Genomic DNA, 18,719 nt, shown 5'->3' with positions numbered 1-18,719 from the left:
TTTCGTTTTCCATCAGCATTCTTATGATATCATGAGAAATAGTGCTTAATAATGTGTCAGACTCTATTTTGCATTACGATTTTAAAATGATACATTTCTTCTTATATTTTTATGGACTGGAACACACACAGTTATTGGATCACCCATAATATAAACTGAAATCATTTGGAGCTCATGAGATTATTGTCAGCGCTCTGGGGCCGTGGTGCTCGCCGGTCATTTTTATTTGGAGACTGATCCTGAGCTTGAAATCCAAATTAAGGAGTCACTTGTTTTTGTCTGAACTTCGCTTGTGTGGCGTGTTGGAATGCAGTGCTTTTTTTTTTTTTTCAGTGAAAGCCATTGCTCAAATTAAATTCATTATCCTCCGTGGTGTGTGAGCCTGGAGGATGGCAGGCAACACACAATGAGACTGGGACCTGGAAGGATGAGTCCAGAAAAGTAAGCAGACAAGTGGAGGGAGATTTTTTTTTTTTAAAGGGTGATGATGGTTTAAATAAGTTTCAAAATAATTTTCCTCCAAGGAAGAGTCCTTGCTTTTCTCATGGGGAACAGCTTCTTCACCCGATGCCTGTATCTTTTCTTTCTTTTTTTTGGTAGAAAAGTGAGCTTGTTTCTTTTCCTTAGTAAAAATTTGTCAAGATAATCTGATTTCTGTGGCAACCAGGAACTCCCTTCTTTCCCTGTGGCTTACGTTGGGCAGGAGGTGGGATGGGTGAATCAATTCAAGTTTTCTCTTTACTCAGAGGTGATCTGACATAAGATTTTGCAGTAAGTTTCAGTGACACATGATTAGATGTCCATCCCTTCCGTGGGCTTCACTATTTCTGGTATGTAACTCCATCACTGCATGTATCCCATGGGATTGACTTGACTGTTAACCCTTAAAAAATAAATTAGATATCAAGGCTCAAGATTCATTGTATATCCAAGTTATTTGAGTACCTTACCCCCTAACCTACTCCCATCAGGACAAGTTTCCCAGATAATCTGACGCAGGTGGCCTGCAAAATGTACTTTGATGAGTTTTCCTAAGAGCAGGGGTGAAGTGTCTCTGCTTGTGCTCGGCACATAATAGGTGCTTAGTAAAAATGTACTGAATGAAAGGCAGACTGAGTGAATTAATGGATGGCTTAAAGAACAAGGCTGAACCAGGACAGCAAATCACCAACAGCTTCAACCACTGGGTTTCAGCAAAGTTGTCAGAGGGTCTGTAGAATTGTGGAGAGAGGAGATCCATTTCACACTATTAGTTCCATGACCTTTATCTCCCTTTGGGTTTATGCTTAAATGTTTAAGGACAATGGCAGGTTTAACTTAAATATACTATTTTCAGATGTGACATTGAGGAATTTTGAAGTTGGAAATCGAGGACACCAAGGGTGTGGAATCTGCCCCACTGATACTCTTTTATGAATTATGCATATGCGAAACTAATAAATGATCTATCTCTTACAGAGTGGGAGATGGATAGCTCTTAACTGTCCTCATTTGAATTAACTGGCAAATCTTAGAGCTGAAAGACTTTGGCAAAGACACTCATTATTTTTAGCTCCTAATTTATCCATTGCAAAATAGGGGCAGCATTCTGTAGGTCCTCTGCTGAATGATACTCACCTCAATTCTTAACGAAAAATAAGTTCTTTGTCTTTTCTTAAAGTAATGCCTAGTCAGAGACAATTCAGAAAATACAGAAAAAGTGGGCAAAAGGAAGAAATAATCTTTGTGCTATAATTCAGCATTAATGGCCATTAATATTAACAGTCAGTCAAGTCGGATTATTGTCTAAATACAGCTGTACTGGATACTGTGGGGAAGAGAAAGGCACTACTCTGCAGGTGTCTGTAGTGCTGTGGACGGGCAGACGGTTACTCAGGTAACTGGACTACAAGATGGGAAAGCCAAGTGTGGCAAGACCTGGGACGGAATGGAGGAGGAAGAGACTCATTCTAGTTGGGGTTCTTGGGAAGTTTCCTGGGCTCAGTGCATCTCAGCTGCTCCTGGAAGGATAAGTAGGGTTATGGGAAGCTGAGATGGTGTGGGGGTGGGCAAGGCGTTTCAGACCCAAGAGTGCAGCCTGTGGCGAAAGCAGCAAGCGAGCTTCATGTCCAGGGCACGGGGTCTAACTCGATGTGACTGAAGCAGAGAATGCTGGAAGGTGAAGAGGAGGGGACCTATGTGCCTGGAAAGGTAAAGTTTTGGCGTTAATAGGAACTTTGAAAGACCTCAGCCATAAAAAAGAATAAAATAATGCCATTTGTAACAACATGCATGGACCTGGAGACTGTCATTCTAAGTGAAGTAAGCCAGAAAGAGAAAGAAAAATGCCATATGATATCACTTACAACTGGAATCTTAAAAAAAAAAAAAAAAGACAAATTAATTTATTTACAAAACAGAAACAGACTCACAGACATAGAAAACAAACTTATGGTTACCAGGGGGGAAAGGGGTGGGAAAGGACAAACTGGGAGTTTGAGATTTGCAGATACTAACTACTATATATATAATAGATAAACAAGTTTATACTGTATAGCACGGGGAACTGTATTTGATATCTTGTAGTAACTTATGGTGTAAAAGAATATGAAAACGAATATATGTATATTCATGTATGACTGAAACACTTTGCTGAACACCAGAAATTGATACAACATTGTAAGCTGACTATATGTCAATTAAAAATATATATAAAATATATATACTAAAAAAAAAATAAAAAGATACCCCAATTGCCCCAGCTGGACTACCCACAACAGATGAATACTTTATGAGTATTCAACCTTTCCTGGTAATTACTCAAAAACCCCATCACCCGCAGAGTCAATTTTTTTTTTTCCTGGAAGTTCAATTTTAAGTGCTTTCCTTAAAAATGAAAGATTATTTTTGTTTTGGAGAAAAACTTGAACCAAAAATCATTGCGATCTTAGTATAACTGGTATTAAGGGAACAGAATTGATACATGGTTGGCTGTTTGGGAATATTTTTTGAGTGAATGAATGACACGGAGCGTTTATACTTCAGAAAGTCTTTTAAAAAAAATAGTGAGTTGGGTGTTCAGAAAACCCCCACATGTTTCGGTTACCGTGGATTTGAACTTCTTGATCTTCCTCTATCACCTCCATAGGGGAAATTAATAGCGAAACTCTGAGTCCGTAGGAGGAAAAGTGAAATTGTAACAGCAGATTCTAAATGAGTCTGCTTTTAAATTTTAAACACATGGGTATTAAACAGAGGGATATTAAAAGCCTTTCATTTTCAACCTGTGGTTTTCTGTCTGAAAGAAAGACATTCAGAGGTATGGTGACTTGTGGAACTGGTAACCACAGGTAGCAAAATTAAATCCCTACGGTGATGCTCATTGGCTCCTCCCGAGGGGCCCAGATTACACTGGCCTTGCTTTGGCACATGGTTCTCTGAACTTGGTTTGGCTGTGTTACCAGACCCACTGGTCTTTTATTACGGTTAAAATGCATTTGAAATAGGCGAAAGTGTTCATTTGCAAAACTGAAACACAGTAACATTTATACTTGGGAATATTCTACTGTTAACCAGAAATATGCATGCTGACTTCAGCTCTAATCTTGAATGAATCTGGTGATGCCCATAAGAGCAGAGCCAGATATGGCCAGCGATCATACTCCTATAATAAATATATAACATACCCAGGAATGTCATTTCATGGATGTGGGTTTTAGAGGCAAACTGCCCACAGTCAAATCCCAGCTCCACCACTTACTATTCGGGAGGAAACCTTGGGCAAATTACATAACCTTTTAGGAGTGTTATCGATAAAATCAGGATAGAGGTAATGCTGCGAATGGTCGTTGTGAAGAATGAATGAATGAATGCATGGAAAGCTCTCCGAACAGGGCCTTGCATGTGGTAAACTCACGTGTCTGCTCCAGCACCTAGCAAGTTGGCGTGTTGTGGTTCCTCCTGCCTCACCTTCTATGCCTGGCTCTGTGGGACCGGTCACTGCTATTGAAAGTTGCAAATGCACTTGCCTCTTTCCCAGCCTGGGGAAGGATTTGCACAAGGGACTCAGGTTTCCAAGACCCGATGCCTGTCTCAGATCCCGTCCCTGGGTCTGCAGGAACTGTGGGCTGCGTGATTCCTTGTGGATCACGATCCTTGTGATAGAAACAGTTTAAGACGAATGCATCCTCAGTCTGCGTAGCCCGGAAAAGGACAAACCCTTGGGTTTGTTATCTGCCTCATTCCTGCTACGTATCAAACTGTTAGGATGACTCTAAATGTCTGCCCAAGGACGGGGTCTGTACCTCAGTACACTTGGCGTTAGAGTAATCTTTGTAAGAGAGTATCCTTGAACACGAACACCGTCTCTCCGACACCCACTTCTGCAGTCTCTGAATGTGTGATACTTTTTCGTTTAATTCCCACTCGCACTGGCAGCAGTTGGTGTTAAGCTACAGCTCCCTTGCTCTGAGTTCTCTTCTCCATGTCATTTCTAAAACATTGCATTTCATTCTTTCCCCACTGGCCGCTGGTTACTTGTCCTCCGCTCTCTCCTTTTACTATCCTAGGGCTTCTGTCCATCTTTCAGATTTGACTTCAAGCCAGAGGAGACCCATTTGCTGTGAGTTCCTTAAAATTATTTTTAAATTCTTTACTCTGCTGTTAGGCTATCCCAGCACATCATCATCATCATCATCATCATCATCATCATCATCATCATCATTATTATTATTATTATTATTATTATTATTATTATTATTATTATTATTATTTGTAAATCCTCGCCACTAATTATGTCCTTCTATCACGACCCAACTGTGAGCTCTGAGGCTGTGGATGCTTTTCAAATTGGTCGTGTTCGTCCTTTCAGGCTGAGAACACTTTCCAGAAATGCCTAAGATGTGAGGGACCGTGGCCAGGGGAAGAGGTAAACTCCTTAAAGTCAGTGGCCAGTAATAGGGGCGCCATATGCTCTCCCCCTGGGGTCCACGAGATAGAGCCACAGCCTCATGTCATTTCATCTCCCACTGCGGGAAGGGAGGAGAGAATTTGCTTCATCTGCAGAGAAGCCCCTCCGTGACCTCACTTCTCCCCTTCCTGCCTTCCCCACCTCTCAGACGGGACTGCGGGGCTTTGAGTCAGGGCAGGTCCTCTCTCAGCGTGCGTTTTAACATCGGGGAAGGAGAAGAGGTCGGCCGGGTGGTGAGACGCCTTTGGCGCACACGGGGTCAGCCGCCTCGGCCCGCCCTGCGGCAGCCCTGGCATTTTGGCTGACTGATGGGTATCATTTTTCACACAGATGAACTGTAGTCTGCGACTTCTTCTGTGCACCAGGAGCCCAGAAGTGTTGGCACTGAAAATAAAGTTTTCTCTTTCTCACTGTTTTGGTCCCCTGTTTTCAAGGGAGACCTGTTTTTCACAGCAGTGGCCGAGGACTGGCGTTTACCTCTTCACGGAGGGCTGCCGTGGAGTGAGTAGGGATGGCACTCCTGAGCCAGTCCCTGGCATCTCCGGCAGTCTGGGTTGGGAGAGGTGCTTTCTGGTTACATATTTTCAATTTGAGAGAACACTTGTACTCCTGGAAAGTCTTCCTGGCTTACATCGGGGCAGTAGATGTGGTCCCAGAGGCCAGTGGTCCTGCACTTCGTTGTCAAAGCAAAGAGGATGGCGCGGTCCGCGGCAGGGACCCCTTAATAGAGGCCCTTTGCAACATGAGGCCTTTCCCTCTCCGCCCTCCAGCCAGTGTGGGTGGGAGCAGCTTGAATTTCACACAGAAGGGACCCCACAGTTGTTCCCACACAGCTGTTTCCTTCACCGGGCCAGAGTGGGTCTCTGTGTCTTGAATATCTTTGACGAGGATCATCTGCCACGCAACCATCTGCAGGCATAAGTCAGAGCAACTTTCAGGGACCTTAAGACTGCAGATGGGGGTTTTATGTCTCAGTGTCGGTGGGCCTTGATGCTTCTCCGTTCCAGCCTGGGCATTATGAGAGCAGCTGAGAACATCCAAACGTGATTTTTCAGAATTTGGGGGCGGGGGGAGGTAAAACCTCAACCTGCTCAGCCCAGATCTGTTGCAATGCTTTGCATAATAATTAACGACGTACAAGCGGCTGCCTAATGGCCGGTTTTACTGTGTGTGCCCTTCAGTTGTGACGAGCTGGGGTCCTCTGTGATTTAAGCTGCCACCTCTCTCCTTTATGTCTTGGCCTCTGGGTAGAGCGGCTGGAGTCATTATTCTCGCTCCTTGGTTTCTTCTGTTTTTCTTTTTGTCAGTCTCAGTGAAACCTGTAGTTCTTGTCGGTTACATAGATCTTGGCTTCTTTTCTTAACCTTCACATTCAAAGGGAGAAGAATACTTTTTGTACGTGAAGTCTCAATCTCTCTGAGCGCTGGGCAGTGAGCAGTTGCCGGGGATAATTGATGATGAAAATAATTACCCCTTCTTCTTCGCCGGGTGCTCTTTAAACACTCCACGTGTATTACTCATTTGATTCTCGATACCCCTCTGAAGTAGGCGCTTTGATTTTCCGCATTTTACAGATGAGAACATTGAGGCACAGAGAGGTTAAGTAACTTTTCTAAAGTCACACAATTAATTGAAGAGGGAAGCTAGAATTATGGTGAAAGCCACACCACAGTCCCGGGAGGGAGGTACTGGTATTCCCACATTTTACTGAGGTCGCTGAGGTTCAGGGAACTGTAGAAATTTACCCAGACTTGTCTTATCTTTACCCCAAGATCCTGTCCAGTATACTCTACTGCTGTCTTCCTTTTAGAATGTTCCCATTTTTACCCTTCGGAGGTCCCGGATTCTGTTTAGTTGTATAAATATTTACTGAAACCCTGTTCTGGGTCCTGTGCCATGTGCTGGGTATACAGAGATAATTTTTGCTTATTTTTACATCCTCATATGGATTGGGTCAGATCCTGTTGGCTAATTCCATCAGTTTTCCTTTTGAGGGAGCCTAGTGGTACCTTTGGTATCCAGGACACATGAAAGCTACTCCTTATACTGAATATGTTTTGGTTGGTAAAATGCAATACAAGTAAATTCCTGAATAAACAATTTTGTTCTACAAATGTGTGTTCGGTTCAGTTAATGTTCAGTGATGGGTAATGTCCTGCATTAGAATCACTGACGAACCTAAACACAACTTTTAATAGGATGTCACTTTGGGTTTTATGACCATCACTTTCCTAGTTGAGGTAGTGGATTGCAAAGTTCAATAGCTCCAGGGTTGAGCTCTTTATTGGGTTGGCTTTTGGAAAGCTAACATCGTATTAGAAAAAATCATGCAACTGGAAGTCAGGACATGTGGATTATAGTTCCGGCTCTCAGAACTATTATAATGGTGTGAGTGTTGTCATGGCTCCTGATCACTTTTCTCATACACACGATGGGGACGTTACACTAAGTGATGGTTTACGTCACTTATAAAGTCCTATAATTCATGCAGAAAATACACACCATGGTGAGTCCTTTTGGCCAACAGAGTATTGGTTTAGTTCTGACTGTAGATAAATGTCTTAATTTTACTGAGTCTTCGTTTTCTTGCCATTGAAATGAGTTGGTCATTCGTGGCGTGCCTATTTATAGGACTTCTGTGAGGAGTCAGGGAGGTTCTTGGGGTATACGTGCTTTGGATAATCTAACAGTATATGAACATAAGATAGTATTTGTATTGAAACTTAACTGAAAAGTGTCAGATTTCTCACCCCACCCCCCCCCACCCCAGAAAAAAAGACTGGACTTGGTCCTTTGGGCTGTTTCCTGTAGTTTAGAACTCTGGAATTCTGAAGGGCCAGTAGGCTCTCCATCCTGCCTGAGGTCAGTTTCCCACGGCTGGGGTAAGGCGGCACACTCTTTCCCCTGACAACACTTTAACAAACACCCCCGCCCCACAAAATGTGGTACTTTGTTGGACAAAAGTGAGGTTTTGAGTTACAATAATCTCTGCTTTGTTCAAAGCATCCCGCCACCCCCAGAACCTGAGGTCGTCTTTGTAGGCCAACAGATGTGCACGTGTCCCCAGGTTTACAGATACCTTAAAAACAGCCTGATAAATCACCCCCCCCCCCCGAATTTATGCTCCACGTCTCACTCTGTCTCTCAGTGGAGATATTTTTAACTCCTACTTCTGAGTCCCCCCAGTTCCTTTAAGGAAGTGTGATCTGAAAGGGTCAGACAATTGGCATCGACTTGGAGGAAAGATCTGAAAGAATTCCTGGTGCTCCCCCTGGGGTAAGGGCTGGCTTCCCCCAAAAGAACTAGCCCTTCAGAGCGTCTTTGCCACATAAGGGCTTGTGCAAGGCCCCAGGCACCAGTTGACGCCGTCTCTTCCCCATGACAGATGGTCAAGCTTTCAATTTCAGCAAGCAATCCGCTGTCGAGAGGGTGGGCAGGGGAGTCTGCCAGCCTGCCAAGTGACAGGGCAGCTTCGGGTAACGGGGATCGGGTGTGTGCCCGACATAGCTTTTGTGCTAACGATGGTTCTGGTGACAGGCGCCGTGCCCTGGCGCATCGCTAGGGCAGAAGATCCCCTGCTCCCTTGATTCTGGTCCTCCCTGGCACAGCTAGCGTCCTGTTTGCCTGTCTTTCAAAATCCATTTTGGCACCAGATGGACCCCCTCGTGGTGGCCAGCAGTTGTCTGACTTGAAGGTGTCAGAGGGTGTGCTGACAGCTCCTTCTAACACAACCTGAATCTGGCTGTCGGGTCTGGGCTCCAATGGCTTAAACACACACAGGCGGCAAATATTGTCAACCCTGGGGAACCGGGGAGGGAGGTACCCACTGGACAGAAAAAGGCGGTAAGGTCTCCCTCCGCAATATTCACGTTGCTGATATGTGGAAATGATAGTGCTAATAATTTGTCTTATTCTTACGATGACTCTTATTTACTCGTATTTGTGCAATTGCCATTGTAGAGCAACTGCTGCCGATGGTACAGTTAATATTCATATCAATACTGCACTACTTCTCTTATTGTTAAAACTGCTGTAGCATAATGGTTAAGAGCACAGGCTGTGTCTGAATTTGAGTGCTAGATGCACATTTGCTAACCTTGGGGCAAGGTATTTAACTTCCTGGAACCTCAGTTTCCTCATCTATGAAATGGGACTCATAGAGGTTATTCAGGAGGGTTGACTGGGAAAATGTACTTGGAGTTCTTCGTGTTCAGAGCACGAGGTCAGCACCTAATACTCGGAAGACATCAGGACTGTGACCGCCACCATCACCATGCTCACCCTGTGCCAGGCTCTATCCGTCATTGCCGTTAATTTTCACAATTGCCTGAAAACGGAGGGGCTGGTGTTATACCCAGTTTATAGATAAGGAAAGCGTGCTGCAGGGAAGTACGGCTACTTATCAAAGCCACACAGCAGTAGAGTTTGGATAGGAACCCCAAGCTGGATATTTCTAAGGATGGTGGCTTTTCTACCGTACCACGCTGACTCTGACTATCAAATTAGCAGTTATCAGCCCTGACGTGGGGTTTCGGTGGCTTTTAAATATTCCCTTCCAACTAGCTGTGCTTGCAAGAAGCAGCAGTTTTCCCATTTCAGTGTCTTTGGATGTAGGCTGGAACCCCAGCAAGATGGCAGCCTCGCCATCCCTGAGCTACGCATCCTGAAGCAGTTTTGGACAGCAGTCTGTGATCACTAGGGAGCTCAGGGGTTCCGAGAGCTCAGGAGAAAGGCACTTGGGATGGTGACCAGCCCCTCAGAGCCCGTTCCTTTCCCCAGACCGCCCTACTGAAAGTCAGGGGTCCGGCTGGGCCAGCTGGGCTGGGGAATGACTGTGTTGCTCTTGGAGCCGGATTTCACATTCCACAGTTGGCCTTCAGCCGTGTTCCATGGGTCCTTCGCCTTGTTCAGAAGGTTGATCAGCGTTGGCCTCTGTGGAGAGGACCTGGGAGCAGGGATGAATGACTGTTCCGAAGCCTGCATTTATTGCCGGGTGGTCAAATGCTGCATGATGTTGAAGGAGCCATTTCAGGAAGAGGTTTATGTTTTAATGTATCACTTTGGGGTGCACAGAATCATCGTCTCTCTTCAAAGAGTTATTCCCACGCCATGCTCCCTTCTTGACTGATTCTAAGAGACCAGTGGGGAGAGGTTCTGCTGAGCCATCTCGCAGTGGAGTATTCAGAAATCGGCAGAGTTTGGTGAATATTGGTGCTCTGACCTCATTACAGAGAACCCTGGTGTTATTTGGTTGATAGAAAGACTTGGTACCCAGAGTTAAACCCAGACTTGAGGCATCCTGGCGTGATGGTTCTTCACAAATTATGTGTATTGAGGTGGGGGTTTTACTCCAGTGTAGACTTGAAGTGGGGGAAAGGTGAAGACAAGAAGACAATTCTGCTAAGAATTTAATTGAGCAACATTTTAATGCATTCTGATGTTTCAGGAAAATATTTGGGCCTGAAATCCACAGCCCTAAAAGTTGAAAGGAAGGAAGAACTTTCGGTGGCTTTTAAAGTGCTTCTTTTCCCAAATGTAGGCAGGCGGGGAGGTTTAATTGCAGCTGGATGGCAAGAATACCCTAAAAGGACACTTGACCTTGGCTGCCTTTTGGGTATGGGCCTTAAGAACTGCCACCTAAGAAATAGTCCAGAAAGTTATAGCAATATCTCATTTAATTTGTCACCCAGACCAGGGCACTTTTGAGAGTTAAAGTGGGTACTATTAATACTTACACTGATATAGCTGGTGTAGACTAGAATTGTTCCTGGCAAACTGGGACCTTTGGTCAGCCTAGCAAGTAAAACCTGTGGATATCACTCTAGAACTAATTCAGAGACCAACTTGGCAGTGGGGCAGGACATTCCTTATTCAGTCACAAGCAGCTTTGTCTGCAGCAGACATGTAAGGAGACACACAAAAATTCAAAAAGTCAAAGGACTTTAGTCAGTATGCGAATCTCACCCCTTCTCCTAAGCACTACAATTTAGATTATTTTATCTGGAGATGCTAAGATAGAAAGTGTTTACCATCTCCTTCTCTTCATCCAGCGTGTATTTTGCTGGCTCATCATCTGTGAATTTATGGGGCTTAAATTACATGTTGTTGTTGGGGACCAAGAGTAATTCTCAGGCAATTATCTCCTTAAATTATGGTGAAGACTTACCCTCTGTTTGAGTGAAAATACTTCCTTGGGGGCTTAATTCTTCTGTGAGATCTGTTGGCAGCACTGAGGGCGTTCTCTTAATAAAGAAGGTCCAGTTTGGATGCAAAACAAAGGCTAAAGCTTAAACAAAATATTCTAACACCATTCTTTCTGATTATTTCAGAAAACGTCCAGAGAACAGAACTCATGACCCAGAAGTGACTTACCGCTTTTTTTGTTGTTTTTTTAACCCTCCGTGTCAGGACTGAAATGCTAACTGTGGTCATTTGTTTCTTCACAGGTTCTTCTTGAAATTTTTCCTCAAATGTAACCAAAATTGCCTAAAGAATGCGGGAAACCCACGTGACATGCGGAGATTCCAGGTGGGTCTGTTGTGTCTTTCTTAAACCTCAATAATGACATGAGTCTCAGGAGAGGGTAAAAAAGTCTTAGGCAGAAGAAGACAGAGTACCGTTTTCCCAGAGGTGAAGAGCGGGTGAGGCTCCTGGTCCCCAGGTGTCCATACCGTAAGAGCTGTTTATATTAGAGAAGAAATAGGACTGAACCACCTGTGTGCTCTGGGTGATGCAGTGATGCCTTTGAACCTGTTTGACTTTTAAAAAAAAATGTAAGTGAAGTAATTAGGTTTACTTACTCCTTTTATTTTTGGGGGGATGTACTGGGGATTGAACCCAGGACCTTGTGGATGCTAAGCACACACTCTACCACTTGAAGCTATACCCTTCCCCACCTAGTTTGGCTTCTCACAGGCTTAAACGACTGCAGGTTATGTGAAATACTTATAGTAATGATGACTCCTTTGCCTAAAGTTCTGCAAGTAGAAAATTGGTAACTCGGAGCTTTGTGCTGTTTTGGAATTGGGTCACCGTCCTGCTTCCTGTCTCTACGTTCTTGCTCAATCTTGGACGTTGTTAGCAGCAATTATCTATTAAAAATGGGCCTCTGAAGAAGCAGGGCATATCTAGGGCTATGTGGGTGACAGTCTGTTTCAGAAATGTCCTTGTGTAGCACACGTAAAAGTTTCCTAGCATCAGTCAGATCCACCACCATTCAGAGCATATATTAACCGCGTATAATTACACATTTACTAAAGGAAAAAGATGTGAAAACATGTGGGTTAACTTTCAAGACACAGAATGGTAGTTGAGTTTTAGGAAAGGTTGCTGAGTTCTAGATGCATGCTTCTCAAACTCCAAAGTGCTGAGAATCCTCCAGGGGTCTTATTAAAATGCTAACTGAGGTCTGGGGTGGGCCTGGAATTCTACTTTCTAACAAGCTCCCAAGTGATGGCAAAGCCACGGACCACACTTTGAGTAGCAAGGTTCTACACCCTTGTGTCGCTCGCCATCTAATTTCATGGTTAACTCATTTGCATGGTCAATGTTAGTTTCTCCATCAGAGTCATGATCCGTCTGTGGATGCCCACGGGGTCTGTCAGTGAAAACCGCGTGTGTGTAAGGTGTGCTCCTAGGTATGGTTAGTCAGCTTTAAGTGCACAGTGAAATATATGATCTCTGAAAGGATCTTGACAAATCTTAGCTGCATGTTCTCTGATGGGAGAGAGGGAAAGGATGATTCTGAGCACTGATTTTTGGATGTCAAGCTCTCTTTGTCTCCAAAATGATTATATTTTTTTAAGGTGAGGCTTAATAGTCTCATGAAAGAACTAATTCAGCAGAAGGGAGACATTCTCTCTTGAGATTCTGAAGCATTTCTGTAAATCATTTGGCCTCACCACCTTTTGTCCTGACAGAGATGAATGGAAATCCTGAGTCCCTGGAAAATGTTCCTCCTGGGGAGCTTCTGACCCCAAGTGAGCAGACTTGGGTGCCCTCGTCCCCACCCAGGATGTTTTGTGTTGCGCTGGAGTCAGCTTTGCTGGTGAAACAATACATGTGATGCTTTTAAGTTTGTGTTGCTAAGTGTCTTGCAACATGGGGTCGGGCTTCAGTATGAACTGTGTTGTAGCTTACCTTGGCCTTGCAATGGGCTGTGTATCTCCTTTGACCAAGATCAGGGTAGGAACACGTCATATCCAGGCACAGATCAATTCATGTCTAATAAACACGTCTAGGAGACGTGTGTGATGCCTTCTGCATACCAGGATCAACTTTGCTATATTTCTCAGGGCAGCAGAGCTAGGCATGGGCTTTGGTGACCTTGGGAATTTAAAGGAATATGTGTGTAAGATTTCTGGGGTCTTGTTTTCCCTCACAGGACCTGCTAGTGAAACGTCTGAAAGCTTTGAATTACAGGAATGTAGCTCTTAGATGAGATGAGAACCCTCAGTCTGTTATTTTTAAGAGTGTCTAGAAAGCCTTATTTTTGCAGACAAATAGTTATTCTTCATCCAGCAGAGGGCTACTGAGATGAGGGGGCATGAGTTAGACTTCTGGAAAGCCTCCGTTTCCTCACCTGGAAAATGGAGGGAAAACGATGATTCTGTTTATTTCACAAAAAGACAACATTTTGCATGCATAACTAATTTGCACATGATACAATATAAATGTAAGCCTTTGGAGAAAATAGTTGTGATGAACTAAAGCTGGGCCATTAGTTCAGCCCAGGGTTTCTCAGCTTGGGCTCAGTTGACATGTTTGATGGGATAGTCCTTTGGGCTGGGGGGCGGACTTGTCCTGTGCATTGTAGGACATTTGACAGTTGTCACTGGCCTCTCCCCTGTAGAGAACCCACCCCCAACCCAGTTGTGACAGACCAGAATGTCTCTAGACATTGTCAAGTGTCCCCTTGTGCTGAGGGTGCACGATTGCCCCTGGTTGAGATTCACTGGTTGAGTCCTACTCCTGCTGACCTCTGACAGACTCTTCCTGGTGACAGTGCCACTGTCCTAGAGTACACTCTTTGATGAGGCAGGAGGGCTGCCTGGCACGGCTCTTTCTTGTGATTCTCCAACTGGTCCTACAGTGGGTGGACCTCTCTCAGTAGGGGCAGCTACCTTGACCACCACAGAGTCCATCTCTGCTGTTGAGGACGAGCTCTTCTTCTGTCGACAATGACAGATTCCTCAGTGGTGCTACCCGCCAGTGTGTGTTAGAACCCCGGGAAAGCCAAGGAGCAGTTTTCCAAAGGGGTGTTTGCCCCGATGGAACCTCGGGAGACCATCTGTAGGCAGGATGCTGGAGCGCCAGCAGGTTCGCTGGGCAGAGCGCGGAGGTGTGTGGAAGGGGACTGGAGCGTTGTATCCGCTCAGAGCTGCGGTGTTGGTCAGCGTTCACTTGTGTGCAGTTTTAGAGAAAGGAGCTATTTCTCAGAAGACTGCCTGAGCTTCACTGAATTGACGGAGGTTTTGGCCAGTTTTCCAGGGTGAGAAAGACCCCTTATCGGATGAAGCCTGCCTCCAGTGGCCCCTGGCAGCTCACAGGACTCTGTTAGGAAATCAGCTCCCAGCTCTTCAGACGGAACCAAGACGAGGGAGATGCGTCTTCCCGGCAGCTACCCTGGCTGACAGAGCTGGGTGTCACTGAGACACCGGTGGACAGTTTCCTATGAATAGACAGACGATCGCCATCATTTTTCTCACAGTACCCTAATGGGGAAGCTGGCTTCAAATATTTTGATGTCACCGCTGCCTCTGAGGGGGAGTGAGAGAGTATGTCATTTCAGCATGAGAAAATTCTGTTTTACTCTATCTCAGTGTGGCTTTTCCCAGTTCTGAAAACAGGAGGCCTGGAGGCTTCTGAGTGAAAGGGTGCCCTCCAGCCTGTTAAGGGGCTCCATCCACCTGTCCTGGGCGTCCCATTTTGTATGCTTACCAGGCCAGCGGTCTCCATGAAGCCATGCCCGAGCGTGTCTCCTCTGAACAGCACTCGGGGGCCTGTGTAGGTGACTGAGGAAGACATAAGAAAGGTTGCTGATCCCTTGACGTGTAAAGACGTTCTGTTAAGGAAACTCAGGCCTCCCAGCGGCCGAGCTTCTGGTGTGTAAACAGAGACCGCTTAATTACACAGGTCATGTCAATTACTGCGACCTTAGCGTTTTTCAAGAAATTAATCACTTTCTACAGAGCTCGGCTATGTTCATACTTTAAGGCAGTATGGAATCAACCTTGTAGAAAATCTGGTACCATCTTTTTTTCCTTTTTTTTTAAAAAAAAATTTACAATGGATGTTTTCTTTTGAAATCCCCAGACTGTGGTTAGGGTAACAACCTTGCTGAAATAGAGCAGTGGATACAGGCTTCATTCAGTGCTGGTGGGTGTGGGGACGTGGGGAGGAAGAGGGGGAAGCTATGGATGGAAACAGCTCATGACAGGCAGAATTTCACTGTGACTAAATGAGCCCGTTTCTTCATCTTGACACTAAAAAGATGCTAATGTCAAAGGACAGTGTTAAAACCATGTCACGGGTCTGGTTTTTAACTGACGGGAGCGAGACAATTCAAGGTTAAGATTTAAATCCTTATCAGTAGCTTGCCTTCTTGGGGCGGGCAGAGTCAGGCCGGTGAGGGGAGGCGCAGGCATGGGGTACCAGCTGCCATCTCAGTGGGTACCGTAATACCCAGAGTCTGGGAAGTAAAGCGACATTTCCAAATTCATCTCACCTCTTTGATAAAGGTTTCCCACAGGCCATAACTCTCTATCTGCGTATGAATGTTAGATCTATGACTGTGTGTGAACATAAATGCAAGACACTCACTGGTATCTATTGAGAGGGTAGATGGTGAGTGTATGAACAAGAGAGATGGAGTGTTTGCCCTAATAAGATGTATATTCCAGTTGGGGTCTATTAGTTAGGACAATAATAGCTGCTGTAACAAATAGACCAAAGAATATATAACAGCTCACATACAACAGAAGGTTATTTTTTGCTAACGTAATGGTGGAAGGCTGGTGTTCCTGGTCGGTGAGCAGATCTTATACAGGAAGTAATCTGGGGACCTGGCTCTTTTCATTTTGTATGTCCACTCTGCCCTGGAACCTTTCTGTCTCCATCCATCCAGTTGAAGCATAAAGAGTGCATGGTCAGGGCACGTGGACTTATTAAAAACCTGGTCTTAAAATGGATCCTTGTCAAATCTGCCCACATCCTACTGGCTACAAGTCTGTCACGTGGCCACACGTAACCACAGAGAGGCCTGAGGTTGCCTAGTCGCGGACAAGAGGAAGAAGGACGTGGATATATGGGGGGAAATTACCATCAGCTGCTACAATGTGTACGAATAATTACAAGTCATGAAAGACTTTAATTATTGCTATAAAGACAATGAAACGGGATATTATGAGAGAGAACAACAGTGTGGGATGGGGTCAGGGGACCTACTTTAAAGCAGGTAACCAGGGGAAAACTTCTGAGAAGGTGACTTTTAATGTCAGAGCTAACAGTTAAGGATAAATCATCCCGAGAGGTGCCAGGAGCATTTTCTGAGCAGAGGGAACAGCAAGTCCCAAATTCACGTTCATCTCGTGTTTGTCTGGGGAGAGGAGCATTCTTCTTTCACTTACTAGTCCTTTGGAGTGGAGGACAGGAAATACGTGGAGAAACCACCTACTTGTTCTTCCCAAAGTCCCACCAAAAACATGTGGTCTTTTAGAGATGATGACATGGTAAATGACATTAGGAGGCAACTCCCTGCCTTCTTTGTTGTTTGGTAAATTCTATAAATTTTGGAGAATCCTTGCTATTTATTCAGAAGCCCACAGAGGATCTGAATCAATGTTACATAGGACATGATTAGAGGATTCTTAAGACATATGCCCAAACTCTGCAGCCTCGGTCTGCTTTTAAAGGCACTTAAATGAAGAAGGAAATATTCTCAACCCTTTTATTTCCCTCCCACCGTCCCCCACCTCTGTCTTACATTGTTTTGACAAACAGCACATGTTGCAATTAAATTCTTTACCAACAGAATGCTGGGGGCCCGAGCTCCAATCCCTCTCTTCATACAGAATAATTTCAAGACGCACCATGCTGATTAATTATACTGAAAGCAGCTCTAATGATAGTTTCAGGATACAGGATTAATTCACATAACATGGTAAATACAAATGGTGGATTTTCAACCTGATATATTAAACCATTACGGCTTATTGGGCAAATATGTATCTTGGCATGAGCCCCGTGCTGGGCCTTGGCAGGAAATATGCATCACTGAAAAGGAATCCTTATGAACGGGGTTTGATGAGTGGTAGCTCGGCACTTAGAGGAAATAAATTCCTACATTAAGTACAGTTGCTATTGAAAGAAAATGTAAAGTACATGAAAGGACAGATGTGAAAGCGTTTGGTTTGATCGTGTTGCCGATGGATGTTGGTTCTGAGGATGCCTGTGCGTACCGAGACTTACCCGCAAGATATTCTTACATTCTTCCACTTTTGAGGTTGGACCCTACAGAGCTCTTATTATGTGTGAGACACTGTGCTAGGTGTTTTACGTGTATAATCTTATTTATTTTCCTACCTCTTTCCCTGGTTTGCTTTGCTCCCTATGAGCACTGACCTTCCTTCTCTTCCATCATTCCTCTTCCCCAAATACACTGAGCTCATTCCTGCCTCAGGACTTTTGCACTCGCTCTTCGTCTCCCTGGGGAGTTCTTCTGCCACATCATTTGATGGCTGGATACTTGTCCTTGGATTTCAGATAAAATGCCACCTCCTTAGAGAGGCCTTCCTTAATCACCCAATCAAAAGGGGCTCCCGCCTGGGCATCTCCCCTATTTTATCTTCTTCTTGGAACTTCTCACATTCCGAAATTGGCTTTCCTTGCTTATTAGCGTCTGAAAACCCCTTTTTTTGTCCCTAATACAGACTTAGGTCTTGACGGGCTGGGACTTGAGCTTGTTCACTGCTGCTCCTCTAGTACATGGAGTAATGCCTGGCTGGCCCTTATTCCTATGACTCAGTGACTTATCCAAGCTAACACTGCTAGCAGGTGGTGGAGTTGGGGTTCACACTCAGGACTGTGTGACCCTGGAACCTGAGCTGTTGACTAACGTGCTGTTTTCTTGCTCAGTTTCCACATCTGTGCACCACAGTCCCGCCAGCATTTCTGTGTGTTTGCGCTTACTGCTGCTTAGAATGGCCAGTGGGAACATATAAACAGAGGGCACCAGTTCAATGCTGGCAGCACCATCCAGAGTCATCCACACTGTCCTGACCCACGGAGAGAGACACCAGGTTCAGATCAGCGATGAGCTTTTTCTGCCCGGCACGTGTCACAGTTCAGGAGACAGAAGCCGAGTCTAGGGTCCAATGGTCCGGATTAGTTTAGCACAAGTGTCCAAGGGTTTCGAAGTGTCTGTGTTTGTCCTACTGAGAAGAGAAGAGGTATTTTTCCCCTGAGCCTTAACGAGTGGATGGGATTCAGTTTCTCCCTCCCTCCCACGGTTCCACTCTGTTACCTCCTGTAAATTCATGCATCCTCCATGATTTTTAGTGAGTTATCTGGGATCTTTCGGCCAGATAGAAACTAGCAATCAGGCTGGTTTCAAAGAATATCTCGTTCCATACCAGTCAAGGATATTTTAAAGGACAAAATTAATGAAGATCCAAGTGCCGCAGACCATTTTTATGTAAATAATACCTGAAGTGTAGCCAATCAGATGGAAAACAGGGATGTATGTATATTAGAAGATAGCAGGAGAGTGGGA

General features: G+C 44.9%; 1 protein-coding gene across 8 annotated transcripts in view; it reads left to right on the top strand.

Moving 5' to 3' along the window:
• Positions 1 to 18,719, top strand: part of EBF1 (EBF transcription factor 1) — a 397,534-nt gene that overhangs the window by 228,125 nt on the left and 150,690 nt on the right. For all 8 annotated transcript variants that reach the window (XM_032477200.1, XM_032477206.1, XM_032477205.1 and 5 more), the window contains exon 7: positions 11,395 to 11,476. In XM_032477200.1, coding sequence (XP_032333091.1) covers positions 11,395 to 11,476 — 82 coding nt within the window. The remainder of the gene's footprint in view (positions 1 to 11,394; positions 11,477 to 18,719) is intronic.

Source organism: Camelus ferus, chromosome 3 (genome assembly GCF_009834535.1).
Source record: "Camelus ferus isolate YT-003-E chromosome 3, BCGSAC_Cfer_1.0, whole genome shotgun sequence".
Classification (NCBI taxonomy): Eukaryota; Metazoa; Chordata; class Mammalia; order Artiodactyla; family Camelidae; genus Camelus; species Camelus ferus.
The sequence above is the reverse complement of the archived record's forward strand: the minus strand, read 5'-3'. Positions and strand labels throughout refer to the sequence as shown.